Source organism: Sarcophilus harrisii, chromosome 6 (assembly GCF_902635505.1).
Source record: "Sarcophilus harrisii chromosome 6, mSarHar1.11, whole genome shotgun sequence".
NCBI classification, from domain to species: Eukaryota; Metazoa; Chordata; class Mammalia; order Dasyuromorphia; family Dasyuridae; genus Sarcophilus; species Sarcophilus harrisii.
In genome coordinates, this window is record NC_045431.1 from 36,089,144 (window position 1) to 36,109,916 (window position 20,773).

Sequence of the window (20,773 nt, forward strand, 5' to 3'; positions counted from 1 at the left end):
TACATCTCCAAAATTTCCCCTCTTAACATTTCTCCTCAGTCATTCCATGTGAGAAATATTTTTTAAAGAAAAAAATAAAAATAATCAATAAAACTGATCTATATATTACAGAAACCTGAAAATTTGAACAATTTACCACATTCACATACCTTTCACCTTTGCAAATGGGTGTTGGGGTGTATTAGTGACTAATCATACCTCTTTGGAACTGTGCTTGTTCTTTATTTTTCAACTTTCACTTTTTTTGTGCTTCTTTCCATTTACATTATTTGTAGTCATGTGTATTGTTTTCTTGACTTGTACTTCATGTTGTAGCAGTTCATGTAGATCTTTGCTTTTCTGTTCATATTCATCATTTCTTATAGCACAGTCATGTTCTATTTCATTCACATACCATAGTTTGTTTAGGTATTTCCTGATCTGTGGATATCTACTTTGTTTCCAATTCTTTACTACTATGAAAAATAATGTAAATATTTTGATATATTATGACTTTCTTTTTATTGGTATCCTCTTTAAAATGTAAGCCCTCATTGTGGAATCTCAGGTTAAAAGGTATTTTAGTCACTTATTTGCACAATTCCAAATTGCTTTCCAAAGTGGTTATACTTGATTATAATATTTATTGTACAATACCACCAATAATTCATTAGCTTCCCTATCTTCCTAGAATCTTCCCCCTCCAACAGTGACTACTCTTATTCTTTGTCATCTTTGCCAGCTTTCAAGGTATGACATAAAATCTTAGGATTATTTTGACATATATTTCTCTTAGTATTCTTGATTGTGGGAGCATTCTGTTAATATTTTGCTCATTCTTGGACCACTTCTCTATTGGAGAATAATTTTTGATTATGTAATGTTTATATATCTTGGATACCAACTCCATATCAGAGAAATTGCTTCTCCTATAGTAGGTATTAATTTTCTTGTGCTGCAGCTTTTCAGTTTCTTATTATTAAAGTTAATTTCTTATATCTTTTGTAATTTCCTGTATCTATTGTTTGGTAAATAATATATCTCATATACATCCGTGAGATCATGAAGAATCAGATAGGACTGAATGAATGAACTGAACAACTATCTGTAGCTTTGGAAAATATATGATTTTTTTCTTAAAATTTTAATAAGATCTTTAATATTAACATTATTTGTAGTGTTTTTTTTAAAATAACAAATAGCTTGCATGGGGCACCTAGGTGGCACAGTGGATAGAGTGCCAGCCCTGAAGTCAGGAGGACTTGAGTTTAAATCTGGTTTCAGACACTTAACATTTCTATGTGTATGACCCTGAACAAGTCACTTAACCCTAATTGCCTCAGCAATAAATAAATAATCAAATAAATAAATAGACAAGCAAATGAATGAGTGAATGAGTAAATAAATAGCTGGCACATGTATATTTGGGATGGTGGTAATGACACAATGCACTTTATTGAAAATCTATCTTATTGCTTTGATAATTTTGATCAATTTTGTTAGATGGTACTATTCTCATATGCACTCCAATTTCTTTTGCTTTTCAGAATGTTATATTCCAATTCACTTTTTTATTCATGAGTATAGTCCTATGCTATTCACATTGATCTCTTTAGATTTTTCTCTTAATTAAAACATTTGTTGTTTGACATTGAAATAATGGAATTTAACTGAAACTCAGTTTTTTTTTTTTTTTTTTTTTTTTTTTTTTTGTGGTGGCAATCTGTAGACTTTATGAATCAGTATTTTGTCCTTTGTTTTCTGTATATCTGGACAGTTTTCTTGAATTTTCTTATGTTAATTTCTCTTTGAGATAATAGGATCTTTCCCTCAATCTATTGCTATATTCAGGCTTTTAATTTTGTATTTCTAGGAGACTAATCAGCTTTAAATTATATCTGTGATTTGTAATTTGTTTTGATTTGATATATTTGATTTGTAAAGAACTCATGTATTCTTCCTATGTTGGATTTTGATTCTGCTTTGCTAAATTTTCTAATGCTATATCAGCCATTATTTTTCAGTTACTTTACTTTGTGTTCTAAATTGTCTATGTTCTTGTTGGTTTTTATTCATTTTTCTTTGAGAATTCACTTGCTTTAATTTTTTAGTCCTAACTATCATCATTTATTCTTTAATTTTCTTTCTTATTTTTCTACTGAAATATTCCAGAATTTCTTGCTCCTGTTTCATTATTTCTGGGACCGTTTTAGAATTTGCCATGTGTATAGTCACTCCTCTTAAAGCTTGGTAAGATCTTAGAAAAGCAAACCTAAGAAAAAAGAGAAATCCTGAAAGGGAAATACATTGGGGTGTTTGAAAGGATCTCAATGAGGACTAAATACATACATGCCAAAAGTAGGAAAAAGGGAAAATAGCTCTCAAGAATCTCATTGTCTCCAAACTTCACAGAAAGAGTAAAGACAAATTTAGGTTTGAGTTTAGTTTTCTTCTATTTTGTTGATTTTAAGACGGACAAAAAGAGTGGGGAGGGGGGAGGGCAGTAAGGACTGTACTTGGAAAGAAATGAGAAATAAGGAGGAACTTAATGATTTTCGTAATTTATAGTGCTTCAGAATAAGATTATATGAAATATGGGCTAGAATGATCTCTAATCAATTGCTAGAGGCTTTTCTAGTAAGATAAGGATTAAGTGTATATGTGTGAATCTATATATATAGAGACATTTATACACATAAACACTACAACATATATATGTACATACATATACATATAAAATCTCACCATTTTTACGTACCTTTTGAAGTACTACTATCCAGGATAATAATAAGAAATAAAGGAATTAAAGGAATAAGTACAGACAAAAGAAAAAATTATTACTTTTAGATGCTAATGTGTTATGACTTAAAGAAATCTAGAGATTCAACTAAAATCATTTGAAAGTGTAAGTTCATTTGGTAGTAGGATATAAAAATATACTCACAAAAAAGCATTTTTGTATGTTCACAATGACTTCGAGATGGAAAAGGAAACTGTTGAAAATGATTACAGAATATTTAAAACTCCATTTACCAAAACACATTTAGGTAATATCTATGAAAAACTACAGAATTGTCTTTAAAAAATAAAGGAAGTTTTAAATAAAATAAAATATTTATAAATATTAGCGTAGTTCTTGGCATGCAGTAGATACTTAATTAATGCTCATTATATTCCAAATAATTAGAAGAAAAGAGAAGGGAAAGAAAATATTTTTCATAGCTATGAATGTTAGAGAACAATTTCTGATCAAATAAGTGATGGAAGACATAATCATATAAAGAGTAAAAAGGACAATTTTGATAACATTAAATTGAAAGGCTTTTCCAATTTTATCTATTGATAAATTCATTTAGAATAAGAAGGGAAACAGTTATTGGAAAATTCATTACACTGTTTCTCAGATAAAAATTGTATATCCTAGATATGAATGATTGGTACAAACATATAAGAACTGTTCCTCCATGAGCAAGTGATCAAAAGGTACAATCACTTTTCAAAAGAAGAAATGAAAGCCATCAACAGCTGTAATGAATAAGCTAGGCTTTAGGTTTGGCATTAAAGATCTGATTTCTGTGTAATGTGGAAAATGGGTGTGTGTGTGTATACACATATACATATACATATACATATACATATACATATACATATACATATACAAAACAAGAACTCTACTCCCTAAATAAGTGGCCAAAAAATACAAACAAGCAATTTTAAAAAGAAGAAATGTTAGCTATCAATAATTCTAGTGGGTAGAACTGAATTCAAGAAATCTTTAGATTTAATGTCAGAATGAAATGAGACACTCAAAGATCATTTAGTAGTTAACAAGAAGGAGGCTCAAAGATACTATAGCACTTCACTTGATTAGACACATGTCTGATTCTGTGATGTTGTGTGACATCTGCCAAATCTAAAAGGCCCCAACTCCATGTGGATGGTTTTTTTTTTAATACCCTTACACTTAGAGGGCACCAGGGAGCCACATTATATGGCCAGAGGAAGCTGCATCAATAGAGGTATGCTTTGAACTTTTGTCCCCTGGACTGATCAGATTGGCCTTTCTGAGTGAATATTAGCCAAACTATATGGACTCAAATCACTAATAATAGAAACTCCAATTTACAGCATTCTGAGATTCTACCTTGTACCCTTTCATTTTGGCAAAGGTGACAAAAAAGGGAAATGGAAATTCTTGGAAAATTTATGGGAGGACAAACATGCACACTAATATATTAATGAATTTTGGGAAACAATTTGGTGCTATGTCCCCAAAGTCACTAAAGGATGTGTGCATCCTTTACCCTGAAACAATAATTCTAATTGTATATAAATTATTATGTTCTATATAAGACAGAGTAAAGGACAGAGTTAAGGAGCCTATAAGTTGCAAATATATTTATAAAATAATTTTTGTGGTAGCAAAGGATTTAGAACAAATAAGGTGTGCACTGGGAAAAGTTAAATAAATTATGGTAAATGGAATATTACTGTGCACTTAGGGATATGATAAATGCACTTAGGGAATGCTGGGAAGACTTTTATGAACTGATGCAGAGTTGAGTGAGCAGGACCCAGGGGTCAGGAGTCCAGTTTATACAATGACTACAATGATATAAAAGAGAACAACTTTGGAAGATTTCAGAACTGTGACTACTGTACAATCAAGCAGAACTTCAAAAGACTGATGAACTATGCTTCCCATGCCTTTGCAGAGAAGTAACAGACTGGAGCTGCAGAATGATACATATATTTGCAGACACAACTAATGTGTGGATTTGTTTATCCTTACTTTTCACAAGGTCTTAATTGGAGGTAACTGACCCTACGGGTGAAGTTGGCAGGTGATGATAGGCAAAAAAAAGAAAAAAAACAAAAAGTGTTGGTGAAATATTTTAAAATAGCAGAAGGACATTCAGAAAGGGACACACAATGTAGTTTTCTTACTGTCATGTTAAGTTGAACATATTTTGAACACCATGAATAAAAGTTCATAGTTTCACATATAGTCCTTTTTTGTTCTTGTATATTGAAATGTTCATGTTTGTTGATGTTAAGGTGATAAAAGAAGAAAATTCATTTAAAAAAAGCATCAAACAGTCCACAAAACAGGAAAGAAACATGCTTGCTCAAAGAATTTGCTTCTGTCATGAGGATGATGGACACTGAGTCTAAATGAAAGGTATTATATATAAATAGTGAGGTATCCTCCAGGTGTTCCTGTTTGCAGATGTCAACTGTTCTAATTGCATCAAGCTCCAGAATACTCTGATATCTGCTCTGCTCAGTGTGACAGAAGAAGGGGACCTGGATTACACTGAATTGTGATTGGATTGGCAGTGGCACTAGGATTTAGAGGACACTAGAGGAGATGACCACTAAAAAGAGAACTGCTTAAAGATCAGATTGTTGGTTGATTGGATTATATTGCTCATATGAGAATAACCAAGGGAATGAGACATGTCCATTGGGTTGGCCATCAAACTCAAACTGAAGGATTCCTGCAGACTGCCATAATGACTTAGAAAAACTCAGTGCCTTGTAGTTTTGTTAAATATTTGCCAGTTACATTTTAATCTGGTTTGGGCCAGCTAGCATATGTGAAACCTCTGGTCTAAACTGTGGCATGCATTCAATCCAAAATTTTATTAAATGGTTACATATATTTTGGATATGCACTGCAGATAGACAGCAAACAGGCTCAGGATTGAACAAGAAGTACAGAGTGGTCTTGTCTTAATTATGTTTGGGGAAGGAAAAGGAATAAGCATTTATTACATGCCAAGTCCTCTGCCAAGTGCTATTCCAATATCATATGATCCTCACAATATTTTAAGGCATGTGCATTTTACAGTTGAGGAGATTGAGGTGTTGTAACTTTCTCAGAATCATCCAGATAGCTAGTAATAATGGTAAGGCTGAATTCGAACGCGAGTCTTTCTAATTGTAGGCCCAGTGCTCTAGTCATTATTAGCCCCTAATAGTCCCTTTCTTTGGGACAGAACAGAGTGCTTTCGGTAATCACTGTTTCCCAACAAAAATCCTTTTAGCGTCAGTATTTCTCTATTGCTGCTATATAACTATAACAGGTAAAACCCCACAATCTTGAGAAACACAAAGGGTATTGGGAAGATGCATGGTGGGAATAAAATAGGCTGCCCACTTGTGCAAATGGGATGAAATTGACATTTAGGAAATGGGACATGGGCTAGAACAACAGGAGGGGATATACAGGGATATACATAGAAAGCCTGAGTGCTATTCTTGGAATATTAAAATCTTAGAAGTAAAGGGCATTGGGTAGATCTTGTATCAAAGATTAATGGAAGTTTACGAACAAGAATTTTATGGAATGAGAAGATGTTGATGGTTTGGGATTATATTCTTAGAATACTATCTGCTTTGAGATGTGTGTGGATCCATTAAATTGAAATAACCTCATGCTATTTCATCCCATCTCAAGAATCAATGTGAAGAAGGATTTCCCAAAATTTTCCATTGCTGTTAATAAACTGGATTGTTCCGACCTTTTATAGTTGTTTTCATGTTGTCTTTCACATTAGAATGTAAACTCCTTGATAACAGGGATTGGCTTTTTCTTTATATCCCCAGCATTTAACTGGCACATAGTTGCCTAGAAACTTTGAAATTCAAACACAGGAGTTAATAATAGAAAACATCAAAAGGTAAACACAAATGATAAAAGCTTTTTAGAATAAATGGCTTACATTAAAATGTAGGGAGAATTCATTTACCTCTAATTCATCAAGGGTCATAGAGGGAGTCCAGTTAAGGCCAAGGAGTGGTTTTATTTTGTATTGATATTAATAGAAGAATGGAAAGAAGAGAGTTGGAATAATATAGGGGAGAAGAGAAAGGAAGAATAGGGAAAAAGGGAAAAGATAAAATTATGATGTACAAACAGATATTTATACCAGTCAAGAGCAGATGGAGAGAGTGGTTGATATTTGAATCTCATTTGAACTGTCCAAAGGAGGAGGAAATATATAATTGGGTACAGAAATACATTTCACTCATAAGGGAAATAAAAGGGAAAGGGGAATTAGAGAGGAAGCAGATTAAACAAGGGATTAGTCCCTTGCAGAATTTGAGGTTAAATGATTTGCTTATGTGTTAAATGTCTGAAGCTGAATTTGAACTTGGGTCCTTGGGGTCAGTGTTCTATCTGCTTAATTAGGGATGCACAAAAAATATAGCTCTTTTTTGAAGTGACAAAAATGGGAACCTGAGGGAATGTCCATCAATTAGGTATGGCTGAACAAGTTATCATTCCTATATGGAATGGTATTGTGTTAGAAGGGGATAGTTTCTGAGAAACCTGGCTGACTTTTTATGAATTGAGTAAATGAAATGAGCAGAAGTAGTAGAATAATTTATATGGTAACAATTTGATGATAAAAAAAAAAAACCCCTGCAAAGAATAAACAGATTAGGCTATGAAATGACTATGATTCCAGAAGACTAAAACTGAAACATTCTACTAGTGAGCAGAATGAGATTTTTTCTTTTTCACTTGGTCAATGTAGAAATTTGTTAAAGACTATTTGCATGCTTGTAACAGATTTTTTTGTTTGTTTTTGGATAGGAGAAGAGAAGTTGAGGTAAGAAGGCAGATTTTTGGTGATGAAAAAATATATAACTTAAAGCAATTTAATATTTAGGAAAAGTTTTTGGATTCTCTTTTCCAATTGAATAATAAAGATTAAAAGCTGAATGGATCTTGAGAGGTCTTTTGCCAGATCCTCAGGGAGAGTATGAATTGCCTTTTGAGTTTTTGGGGTGTGTGTTATAAGATGTGTTGAAAAGTATTAGAATGTTCAATTGATTTAAGTTTGGAAAGAAGTTAGTCTATATTCATAGTATCATTTTATCCTTTCAATAAAGTCTATATTCATAGTATCATTTTATCCTTTCAATATGTGGATTAGTCAGTACAACCTAGAGTTCATTTGCTGTGTGGTCTCTTCCAAAGAAAAAGGACCCTGAATTAATATTGCTTTTTAATAGAAGAAAAGGAGTTTTTATCACTTTATTGAAAGTTACAAAATATAAGAGACTGTTAATTAAAGAATAGTTCTCAAATGATCGATTTTATTTCCCAGTGTAATTGTCTTCCTTTGACTTTTTAAATTTACATTTAAAAATCTGTGCTTTTTTGATTTTTAATATATTTTCTAATAGATCCCTTTCTTTGCTCCCTTTCATCATACTTTCACTTTCACACTTTCACCTCCCCCCCAAAAAAATCTCTTATAGCAATGCCTTTTATCATTATCATACTGAAAATGAAAATATTATCCATATAGATTTGGAGATGGGAGAGATCCTTTGCCTAGTAGGTGAGATATGAGATTTTTAAAAAAATACATATTTTTATATGAAAGAGAAATAAAATTTGTCCTTCTCTATAGAACTAATAATTAAGAAATTAATATAAATTATTCAATTTTCCCTTTTTCACAATAGTATTTCATAGCATAAAATGTTCTAATTTTGATCATTACAGCCTTTTATTTTTAAATTAATCTGATCTATTTTTGGTTATGGTTTAGTTCCAAGATAGATTTTTTAGTTCCAAGATAGATTTCATGTATTCTTTATGTTAAGAAGCAAAGATAAACATGATTGTAGATTCTGAATTGAAGACATTTATTAATGATAACTTATTAATTTATTAACAAAGGCATTGCATTTGACCTTTCTATATCAATCCCAGTGATTTCTTTTATCAGAGACACATACTTGGATGGATTCTCAACTTACTGTGGGCACTCCCTGCAATGGGGCAATCAATCAATGAATCACTAAACACACCAGTTATGTCCCAGACACTGTGCTGTTTTGGGGTAGGAAGGGAGAGGGCAGTACAAAATTTCCACATAGGAATAACCGAGTTCATAAGGCATGTAGACCATAGCATAGAAGGAAAAATCCCCTCCAAAAGGTATGGAATGTCACCCCTCTCCATACCTTCTCCCATGCATTTCTTGTTAATGTCTTTCTGTAAATCTTTCATAGGGGCTCCTCCTCATGTACTTGTTATCTTCCTCTAGCTCCTTGACTTTGTACAGACAGCAGTGGAGTAAGTAGGCTCTCATCAATTTTATGTGGTATAGCATCACAGGAAGCAATCTTTGAAGTCTTATAATCCCCCCCCCCCTCATTTTACAGATGAGAAAACCGAGGCTTAGAAGAGTAAAATTACTTGCCAATCAGGTAGCCCAGGTCATCCAAGCCAGTATATTTCCTGTTGTTCTATACCATGTCCCAAAGCATTGCTACTTTTTTTTCTCCCGAATTTTTACATAAAAATAAAAAATTATACATAAAGCAAATCACAGAAAGGATTATATAGAAAATAGTGAGTCTCATCTCTTAATGCTTTTTACAAAAATATATATTTAGTCTTATGTTACTTTTAAAAACTGGTCTGCTTATCTGTGCTGTTTTCTGTTCTCTCAATGTGCATTTTAAAAAATGTATGTGTTCAGTTCTCCTTGAAGCACTATAATTCTTAAATCTTTTTTTTTATTAATGTGTTCATTGATAAGGTTTCTTGTAGTTATTGTTTGTTTCCTGTAAGTTTATAATTTGTTGTCTTAATACTTTATTGTTCCTATAATTTTTTTTTTTACTAATTCATTATCGAGGAGCTTTTTTAAGTCCCTAAATCAGTATTTTTTTTCATTTTTCCTTTATTCTGCTGCTTTGTTGCATTATAGTTTATGAGGGTTGTATTCAATGTCTGTCTTTCAGCTTTTGCTTTTTGTGCCCCAATACATGATTAATTTTTAAGGTTCCAAATGATAGAAAAGAATATGAGAGACAATATGCCTATAGTCCTTGAAATTAGCTATGGGTCTTGAAAGTTTTTTTTTTTTCTGACAGTCTTTTCAGATTCTTAATTTCTTATTTATCTTTCTCTTTGATTTGTGCAGGTCTGAAAGAGATGTGTTGAAGTCTTCATCTGCCTTATTGTTTAAATATTATAATATCCTAGCTTTTCCCTGAAAGTACTTGGGTGCTATCACTTGCCATGAATCTGTGTAATTTATTTTTAGTCTTATTGATGTTTTTTCTTTTTTATACTTCAATTATTTTCTAATATTCATCTCCCTTTTTAACCCACGCTTATAAAGAAAAGCATTTAGGCACAACTGATCAACAAAGCACTGACACATTTGAAATATTTTTAGGTTCTTATGGGGGGGTATATTGTATCACCTCTTCTCTGGGATGGTCATTGGTACATATATATTTAATATTGATATTGTTTCATTTATGGTGTCTTTTAAATATAATGCTTGTTTTCCTCTTTGTCTCTTTCAACCATATCTTTTTTTTTTTTTCTGATGTCTTATTTTAGATTTCAATTGATCTCTCATGTTAACTCTAAATGAATCTTTGCTTTAAAAGGAATGTTTCTTGTATATGGTAAATTATTGGGTTTTGTTATTTAATATTTCCTGCCACCATGTCTCTTTTATGGTAGAATTTTTTACTTCCATGATTAGAATTATATTTTTGTCTCTGGCAAACTTTCAGTGTTAAGGGATAGGGGATAGAGCTTGGGCCGGTGACTTCACTGGCACAGGGAACTCTGGAGTGAGGACCCCTCTTCCACTCACTGTTCAGCTTGGCTTTTTCATTGGGGCTTTGTCGTAGAGAGCTGCCCAGAACACTGAGAGGGTAAGTCACTGGTCCAAGGTTGTATGGCCGATACGTGTCTGAGATGGGACCTGAACCAACGACTTTGAGACATTACCTTCTATACTATGCTGCTTAGAGACCACACTTTGTAATATTTGTTTTTTTTTTTTCCTTTTCAAAATAGAATAAATCAACTAGGTGCCTGTAGTTTGTATTGCTTGGAGTAGCTCAGTACCAGTCTCCTCAGTTTTACTTGTACCTTGAAGCCCAGCTGTACATTTCTGAGTTCCTATGGAGTTATGCTCAGTTTATAGGATAAATCAATTTGGATTGTGAACCATTTTCCTTTTCTTTGGTATCTGATATTCCAGCATTTTCTTTCATTTGTGGTTGATATGAAATTGTTGTAGGTGACTTTGGAATTTCTTGTTATGAGATATCTCTCTTCCTGGACACTTGAAGTAGTTTGTCTTTGAACTGGGAGCTCTAGAAGTTGGTGATCACATTTTCATTTTTAGTTTTTACCTGCCCCATACTGTAAAAAGCACAATGGAAGTGAAAGAAAGCCAGCCTTAGACTCATAGATCTGCTGCAGGCCAGTAAAGTCACAACTTTTTGCTGCTCTAGGTTATCTTTTTTATTTTTGGGAGTTCCTAATGGTTTTTGGATCTTTATTGTGAAGGGAATTTACACATTGAGAGTAAGTTACATACTGATGTAAAGACAAATCGAAACATACCTAACTCACAAAATAAAGTCCTCTGGGGCCTGTATATACTTAGTTTGTGGTATGTTGATATTTAAATGAATATTCTGTTTTTAAAAGTTTTTTTTTCCCCCACTTATCAGTAAATGCTAATCTTAGAGATTTATAGGTTTAAACCTTCCTACATTGGGTTTAGCATACTTTTCTGGGTTTATTTCACCTTATTCCCTTTCACATATTCTTATTTTCTTTTTTTTCCCCCATACACTCTTATTTTCTAGCTGAACTTACTTGCTTCCTAGTCTCGAAAATCCCATCTCCATGATTTTATACAGCTTATGTTGACTTCCTATCACTTGCTAAGTCCTTTCCTTTCCCTCTTGATATCTCTAGTTCACATCGCCTTCCCTCCTCTGACATCCCATTGGGACATGCTTTCATCACCTCGTGTCTGGACTCCCGCAGTGCCTTGCCTGCTCAGGGCTCTCCCCATTCTAATCCACGCCCCACCCACCCACTCAGCTGTCAGATTGATCTTCCCGAAGCACAGAGTAGACCACACCATCCCCTTAGTCGGTCAACTCCAGCTGGCTTCCCATCGCCTCCAGGAGCAAACATGACATCTTCTTGGACTTGGAATGTCCTCTGTGAGCTGGCCTTCCTCCCTTTCTTGTCCCGTTCCCGTGTTCCCCTCCACAGATGCTGCGATCCAGGGACACTACCTCCTCCGTACTGGGGCTTGCACTGGATACTCCATCTCCCATCTCCAGGCATTTTCCCTGGCTGTCCCCCATGCCTGGACCTGTCTCCTTCCTCATCATCATCTCCCTCCCAGCTTCCCTCTAGGTTTCAGCTGAAGTCCCACCTTCTGCAAAGGCTTTTCCTGCTCTTCTTCCTGCTGGTGCCTTCCCTCTGAGACTACTCCCAATGTGTCCATGTTTGTCTTTGGTGGTTTGTGTGCTGTTAGTCTGGGAGCTCCCAGAGAGTGGGATCTGCTTGTCTGTCACCTCTCTGTGACACCCAGGGCTTAGACTGTGCCCACAGTACAGTGGGGACTTCATCAGTGCCTGTGGACAGAGAAGCCAAATTATTTGGAAGTGAGCTTGCCATTTTATGCGACTAAAACCATTTTACACTTTTTGCCTCTGTTCCTAATTCCTTTTTCAGGAAGTCTTCGATCTTGCAGTTCATCAGACTGCGTTAGCAAAGTGATGCCACCAAGGAAAAAGAGAAGACCTGCTGCTGGAGATGATTTATCTGCAAAGAAAAGTAGACATGATAGGTATGTTACAGAGGCATAATTTAAGGTAGATGAAGTGAACGTTTAAAGTTACATACTGTCGACTTGTCAAATATATCTTAAAGTTTGGCAATTTGAATTGTAGTATTTGTGTAACTAAAACATTGCTTTGGTTCAATCAGGTTACACATTGAAGTCAATATTTATTTGATAGATCTTATATTATGTTTATCAAGTTAACACACACAAAAATAAACCTAGCAATTTTGACCCCTCAGTCAATATATTTTTATTTTAAACCTTTGATTTACTAGAAAAGTAGACTTAAAAATCGATGTCTCTATTTTTAAAGCTCTTTGATTTGTATATTACTAAAGCATAGACTATTGCATTCTTTTAAGTGATCTTCACCAGTGATATAAAATGAAATATGACTCAATTATTTTTACAAATTTATGTGGACATGTAATCAGAAAGAAAATTTTGAATTGAAATGAGGAATGACTTATATGAAACGCACCAGTGATATTGGAGTTTCTTCTGTACTGGATTCATAATATGAAAACCAAAACCTATTTGAATCATTTTTGTTTGGAATTGATATCTGCACTGTTAAATGTAGTAATTATGTTAAAATGTAGTAATATGTTAAAATCTAGTATTTAGGCTCCTAAATTGTTGTTTTTCTTCAGTTTTCATTTTTCCATTGAATGTGCCATTATGTTCAAATTTAAATTAATTTCCCCTATCTGTAAGCCACAGTGTTAGCAAAAAGACTTGGAGATAAGAATATATTACAGTTCATTTCATTTATCAAGATTGCCTCCAATAAATGAGGAACATTAAATATACACAAAGAAAAAAATATACAATTTAATCATTAGTAGGTAGTTTTTAGACCTGTCAGTCACTAACCATCTTGTAAAAATGGGCCATTTGATGTTTCTGTGGTGGGAGTGGGTTCTCATGGGTTTTCTCAGTTAAATAGCATTTTGTAAATATAAAGTATATTATAGTTCTTTATAGAACAGTCTGATAAATCCATAATATTGTCAAGTTATAGATGAGGCATGTTACATCCAATTCTGATAACTTTATAAAATATAGAGCATGGTTAGAATTCTTAGCCTGTTTTCAATTGGCATTTGTTTGGCTCATTCTAGTTTCCTGCCTTTTGATATGAATCTTTGACTTGTTGGAGCATGTCAGTGTAGATATAAATTTTATTTCTTCTACACCTGCAATAACTCTTCTGCAGAGTTTGTTCCAGTAGGGTGTGTATGAGCACTAACTCTTCTAGGGTAGAACCCCCTCTGTCTTCAGCCTAGTTTGGATGATTTGGAATCAGAGAGTCTGGCTTCAAATTCTGCCTCTTAAATTAAAGAGTGAATCTAATGAATTTTGTTCCTTCCTTCTACCAGACTGACTTGGGCCTTAGCACAGTGGTCAGCTCCCATGCCAAAGGGACCACAGTTGGCCTTTTTCTGGCATCACTTATTCCTGTGTTGGAATCTACCAGTATGGGAAAGTGGCACTCTCTGCTGAGAATCAGAGAAACAGGACCACCTCAGGCTGTCACCTTCCCTGACACAGAACATTTAATGGGGGATGCTCTGAAGATCAAGTTGCACTGAACCTCAGCAGATTTAAAGTTAAACGTGAAGTACTGGATACTATCACAATGGTGATTTGTTTGGCAAGCCTTTGGTCCAAGGAGAGCACAATGGGGAGACGCAAAGTTTCTATCCAGAAGAAAGATCTGGTCTCGATGAAGATGAACACAATCGTTGTGTTCATCTTTTTTTACTTTGGGAAGATGGTCACAAGGATGTGATTCCTAGGGGTCGTCACCAAGGATTCTGGAATTATCTCAGTGAGTGAAGTTGGATGGTGCTGAGTGAAATTCCATCTTTGGCTTAGAGGTGGTGCTTAAGATGTCTTCATTCTCTCCATTGAAGATGCCATCTCTGAAGTCATGTCTGCAGGTGGTAATTCCCATCTGGGTGGGGAAACCTTGGTAATCGCACAGCCAACTATTTCATTGCTGAGTTCAAGGAAAACTGTCAGAAGAATATCAGAGAAAACAAGAGGGCTCTCTGCCATCTGCATCCAGCTCACAAACGTGCCGAGAGTGCTGGAGATTAATGCCTTCTATGCAAGTGACCACCTCTACCCCCCCATTATTCCCTCCAGTTCTAAAGGCCGGCCACCTCTCTGGCACACTGGGCCACATAAAAGACCTTAAGGGCCACATGCTCGATGAATCATGATTGGTGACCATGTCTTCATGGGCAGTTTCTCGTGCATGCCCCAAATCCAGGAACTTCTTCAGAACTTCTTCAGCTGGAGGAGCTCAATGCGAGCATCGGTTCTCCTAGGACTGTTTTGCAGTGGTGTGTGGCCTTGTGGGCTGCCATCTTATCTGGAGGGACATCTGTCCTTGAGTGGGGTGGTGTCAGGTGTCACCCCTCTTTACTCTGATAATGAATGTCTGCTGGAGTTTAGTGCAATTCTGGTTAAGTGTCACACCCCTGTCCCCATCGAGCTCAGACCTTCTCTACCCTTTGGACAGCCATCACGGCATGCTTGTTCAGTCTTAAGAAGATGGGAGGGCAATGATAAAGGGGAGTAACCTGCTTGGCAACGTTGAACTCCTGGCAACCTCCCCTTCCCCCAGATATGTTCTCAGATTGATGTATTCTGAGAGGAAAACAGCATCCTTGGGTTTCTGTGGTGGTTCAGAGCACAGGCAAGGAGAATGAGGTTGCCATCACTTGTCACAAAGGTGGTCTGGGGGTTAGGTGAGAAACAGAGAGAAGATTACACAAGAGGATACGAAATTGCAAGGCCAGAGATGAAGACAAACATAAACCAACTGACTGGAGAAGAGCCAGACCGATGACAAGGGAGAATTTGAATATCAGCAGAAAGAATTGGAGAAAGTCTGTGATCCCATGATTATTAAGCAGTGCCAGAGTACAGAAGTCATTTTGGGAGGTGTGCGTGATGGGTTCCCAGGGAATGGGACAGTCTCATCCCATGGTACTTCTGGATCCATCATTGAAGAGGTTGATTGTATACATGCTACAAGAGAACATTTCTACATCTTAACAAAAATTGAAGAACTCAATTTTATAGTCAAGGCAGTCATAGTTTAAAAGTAGTATTAAAGTACCTGTAAATCTGGGTGTTCTGGATACTTGAATGTGTGCAGAGAGAGAAAGAGGGAGACAGAGACAGACAGACAGACAACAACACTACAGTGTTGTTTTTGAGGGAACTCGCTGTGGCTTGTGGAGGCCAAGAACCTGAGTTTGCATCCCAGCTCTGCCACGTTCTGTGGGCAAATACTTGTTAGTCTATCAGTATCCTCACCGGTAGAGCAAGGGTTGTTGGGTTAGATTATTTCTTAGATCTAGTCCAGATCTCAAATCCATGATTCTACTGAATAACTTTGACATGGAATCCATTTTTAAAGCTGTTTGAGGTAACTAAAGCTGTACTTTGATGGTTTCAATTGCTCATAGTTCTGTGCTTATGCTAGTGTGCTGTTTTTTGTTCTTTGCCCATCATTTCTGTTGACTGCAGTTATCAAGATAAATGCTTAGCCAGGTGAATTTTGATATTTTAAACAATGTATGAAATCCTAGCTAATATTTGAAGAAATCACCTTTCTTTTTAACTTAACTTTAACTTCAGTTTTATTTTTAGTGTCCAACCTCTCCCCTTCTTTTTCCCCTTCCCCCCACTGAGGAAGCAAGAAAAACAAATCCCATTTCAATATATACAACCTTTGAAACAGATTCTCGTATTAGACATATCAAAAAAAAAGAAAATAAAATATGCTTCCACCTAAATTATCCGTTCTGGAGAGATAGAGCATATTTCATCTGTTGGCATTTTGGTTTGTCATTGTATTGAGCAGAGTTCCTAAGTCTTTTCAAAGCTGATCATCTTTGCAATGTTATTTATATATTGTTCTCTCTTGTTTTTCCTTTCCTCCTGAAAGCTCCATGCCAGACTCCTTTTATCATGGAATGGAATTTCTATGGATGGTTACCCAAGTATATGTTAATAGGGCTAACCATATGTCAGCTTCTCTCTATTTTTCCTCTTGTATTATAGTCTTTACTCACCACAACATTAGGGAACAAAGATTTTGCCATCTCCTTTGCTGAACAAAGGCCCTGTTGCTTCTTCACTGTCTCCTTGGGTGCATCATCGGCCAAGTCACACCCACTGACAGTGGGTAACTTGGGGCCCAGTCCTGGGTCCTCTTTTCTCCATACATTTATTTCACCTCGTGGCCTCATCAGTTCCCATGGTCATGGTGATCTTTTCTATGTAAGTAATTCAGAGTTGCTTAGCCAGCCCTAACCTCCTTCCCAACCTCCAGTTGTATTTAGACATCTTGACTTGAATTCATTATCCTTTCTGTCAACCCTTTTTCTCTTTGTAATTTTACATTTATGATTGAGAAGGGTCACCATCCTCCTAGTCACCTGTGCTGACATCTTCATCTTTATCTTGTCATCTGCAAACTTTTTCCTCCCTATAGCTAATCAGTGAACAAGTCCTTTCCTTTCCCCCTTGACATCTCCTGTATACACTGCCTTCCCTCCTTTGACATCCCACCAGGACGTGCTCTCATTACCTCGTGGCTGGACACCCGCAGTGCCCTGCCTGCTCAGGGCTCTCCCCATTCTAATCCCCCCCCCCCCCCCCCCACTCAGCTGTCAGATTGATCTTCCTGAAGCACAGAGTAGATCACAACCACCCCCTTAGTCGGTCAACTCCAGTTGGCTTCCCATCGCCTCCAGGAGCAAACATGACATCTTCTTGGACTTGGAAAGTCCTCTGTGAGCTGGCCTTCCTCCCTTTCTTGTCCTGTTCCTGTGTTCCCCTTCACAGATCCTGCGATCCAGGGACACTGCCTCCTCCGTGCTGGGGCTTGCACTGGACACTCCATCTCCCACCTCCAGGCATTTTCTCTAGCTGTCCCCAATGCCTGGATCTGTCTCCCTCCTCATCTCCTCCTCCCTCCCAGCTTCCTTCCAGGTTTTAACTGAAGTCCCACCTTCTGCAAAGACTTTTCCTGCTCTTCTTCCTGCTAGTGCCTTCCCTCTGAGACTACTCCCAATGTGTCCTTATTTGTCTTTGGTGGTTTGTGTGCTGTTAGTCTGGGAGCTCCCAGAGAGCGGGGTCTGCTTGTCTGTCACCTCTCTGTGACATCCAGAGTTTAGACTGTGCCCACAGTGGGGCTTCATCAGTCCTAGTTCACCAACTATTGAAGCTCCCAAAAAGCTATGGTTAGTGCCTTAATCTCTTGTGTGAGATGTCCTGTTTCTTTGTTTCTATTTTTTTGAAAGTCCTAAAGTCTTCTGATATTGCTCGTTTACTACAACAGATAAGGGAAGACAATGGGCAGAGTTGCTGGGTGTGGAGTCAGGATGTCCTGAGTTCCCATCCTGCATCAGTCACTTGTTCTCTCTATGAAGACCATACAGGTCACCAAGTTCTTCAAGCCTCAGTTTGCTCATGTGTAAAATTATTATAATAATCATAGTAATAATATCACCTACTTTACTATGTTTGTTGAACTGTAGGACTCTGTGAATGTGAGTTTTTGTTAAGTTTAGTCAGGGCTCTGCAGCCAGCTTAACTCTCAAGATGGATACTTCACAATATGATTGTGGAGAGTTTTAGAAAAATTTCCAGAATCAACTCTTAACAGCAGCAGTCTTTGATAAATTATAGCAAGTACTATAGAGAAAGTAGCTTAAAGTCTTAGAACAAATTCCAGATATTTTTCAGTTAGTTTCTTAACCAAAGTGACATGGTATTTTTTACCATGAAAAGTCTTATAACTTAATTCTGGGGCAAACAGATATGACAGTTTTCTAATAATAGTTGATAGGAATGGGGAGGGCACCACAAAGTCCTCTTGTAAGTGCTCATGAGTAAATGATTAATTGATTCATCACCACTTTTTTATGTTCTCTCCAAGGATGCAAAATGCTTTAGTTCCAATAACCTCTTTTTTTTTTTTAAAATTTCTAGCATGTATAGAAAATATGATTCAACTAGAATAAAGACTGAGGAAGAAACATTTTCAAGTAAGAGGTGCTTAGAGTGGTTCTATGAATATGCAGGTAGGTAGTCTTTTTTGACTCATTGGAATCTAATCATTTTAAATGCCTTTAAAATTATTTTATCGTCATAAGGCTTGCAGTTTTGTGTGTGTGTGTGTGTGTGTGTGTGTGTGTGTGTGTGTGTTTAAGGCACATTTGGAACAAATTACTCAATACTCTAATTATAACCAGCAGCCAAGACCAATAATTTAAATATTAGTAGGGAACTAAAAGGATAAAATATATGGGGAGGAAGAAAATACATTAAGTCACTAGGAATCCTATTTTTGAATGCAGATATCAAATTTAAACATTATAGCTTTGAACCACAAAGAGTAAAGTAAAGAGGACAATGAAACTTTTTTTAATAAAAAAGAAAATGATACATTTCAAAATATCATTGCCAGAAATTTGTTTTAAATAGTTAATATATATATTTGAGTTTTATAATTGTAGAGCAGTAACAGTAAAATTTGTTTGGACTACAATTGGTAAGAAAAATTTGTTGCTTTAGCCCAAATTTTAGCATGAACTACCATACTGAACCAAAGTATTTATCAACCTCTTATCCTTTTAAAAAAAAATTTTAGGAGGCAAAAAATGTTTTATTTTCTCTTATTAGGTTCATATTTAATCTAGAAGGTGATCAGGTAAAATTTAATTCTCTTGCTTTTGGTTACAAGAAAATATGCTGGTTTTATTAATAAAAATTAAGCTACAATAGTAATTTACCTTTGGAAGTGCCATCTAACTAGATGACATAACCCAAGGACCCCTGGGTATTTCTTTCTAAACTTGTTGCTGGACTTCTTTTTGTATATTTTCGTTCCCTAATAGAAGTTAAGCTTGAAAACAGGTTCTGTTTCACTTTTTCTCTTTATATCACCAGCACTCAGCACATGGGAAACACTCAGTAAATACTTTAAAACTCATTCATATGCTTTATTTTCTTTTTCTCTTTTGGGAAATCAGTTCTTGGTACATGTTTGGGAGACAAATAAACCAAATATTAACTTTGAAAGATTCTTAAAATGTAGTTTTCTGTAGGGGGTTTGTTGAGTAATCACATTCCACTTAATATTTCTTATTAAGACATAAGTGAATGCCTTTGAACTTTCTTAAGCTGTTATTTTGAAACTGACAACTTTCTTATCCAACTCTTTGGACTGTGTTTTAGTTGCTGTTTGTTGTGGGTTTAGGAGAAAAATTCAAAATAAGTTATCTTCATTTTTCTATTTATGTTTGAAAGATGAAGATGGTTTGTAAATTTAAAAAAAATTTTGGTTGTCTTTCTCCTTCAAGATGAATTCTCTTATTTGTTGAGGAAGCATTCTTGCAAAATTGATAGAGTGCTAGACTGAGAGTTAGAAACATCTGGTTTCAAACCCCATCTCTTATATCTGCCAATTAGCTGAATGACCCTAGGCAAGCCTTTTGGCTTCTGAGCCCAAGCTCTATAAAAATCGGAATCATGACACTTGCAGGAATTCACAAGATTGTTTTAAGGCTCAAATAATATGAATATGTAAGGGGCTCTGCAAACTTTAGAGCAGTAATGTGAAGGAGAATGGCCACTGGTCCAAGACTTCGATTTAGTCATAGTATCCTAGGTTGTTGGATGGGCGCATAGGAAAGAGAGTACAGCTCTTGCATTCTCTAGATGAAGAAGCTGGAACTTAAGAGTTAAGTAATTCAAACCCAAGGTTAGACCTGGAATTTGAACACAAGTTCTCTCTCTGACTCTAAATGCATTGTCCTTTACACTATACTAGCAATGCCTGTGGTTTATTGATTCTAAATCATCAAGAAATTGACATTTTGGATTTTGATTTTTGCCAAACATAACTTGGTGCTACCTAGTTTAGAATGAGCTAATTGAATCGATTACTAAAATTTGTCAACTTTAGGTAGAATTTTGTAGCTTGTGCAGTTTGAAATTTTATAAGGTAACTTTCAAAAAGGGAATTAATAAATGATTTTGTATAAAAATAAAGTATACTAATCTGAAAATTCTTCCCTTGACAGTTCTTTTCTCTTGGGACAGTA

At 35.6% G+C, this 20,773-nt stretch overlaps 1 protein-coding gene across 7 annotated transcripts in view; it reads left to right on the top strand.

Moving 5' to 3' along the window:
• DCUN1D4 (defective in cullin neddylation 1 domain containing 4) overlaps nt 1–20,773 on the top strand; it is a 77,148-nt gene that overhangs the window by 21,406 nt on the left and 34,969 nt on the right. For all 7 annotated transcript variants that reach the window (XM_031942947.1, XM_031942948.1, XM_031942950.1 and 4 more), the window contains 2 exons: nt 12,524–12,638; nt 18,657–18,748. In XM_031942947.1, the coding sequence (XP_031798807.1) occupies nt 12,524–12,638; nt 18,657–18,748 (207 nt within the window). The remainder of the gene's footprint in view (nt 1–12,523; nt 12,639–18,656; nt 18,749–20,773) is intronic.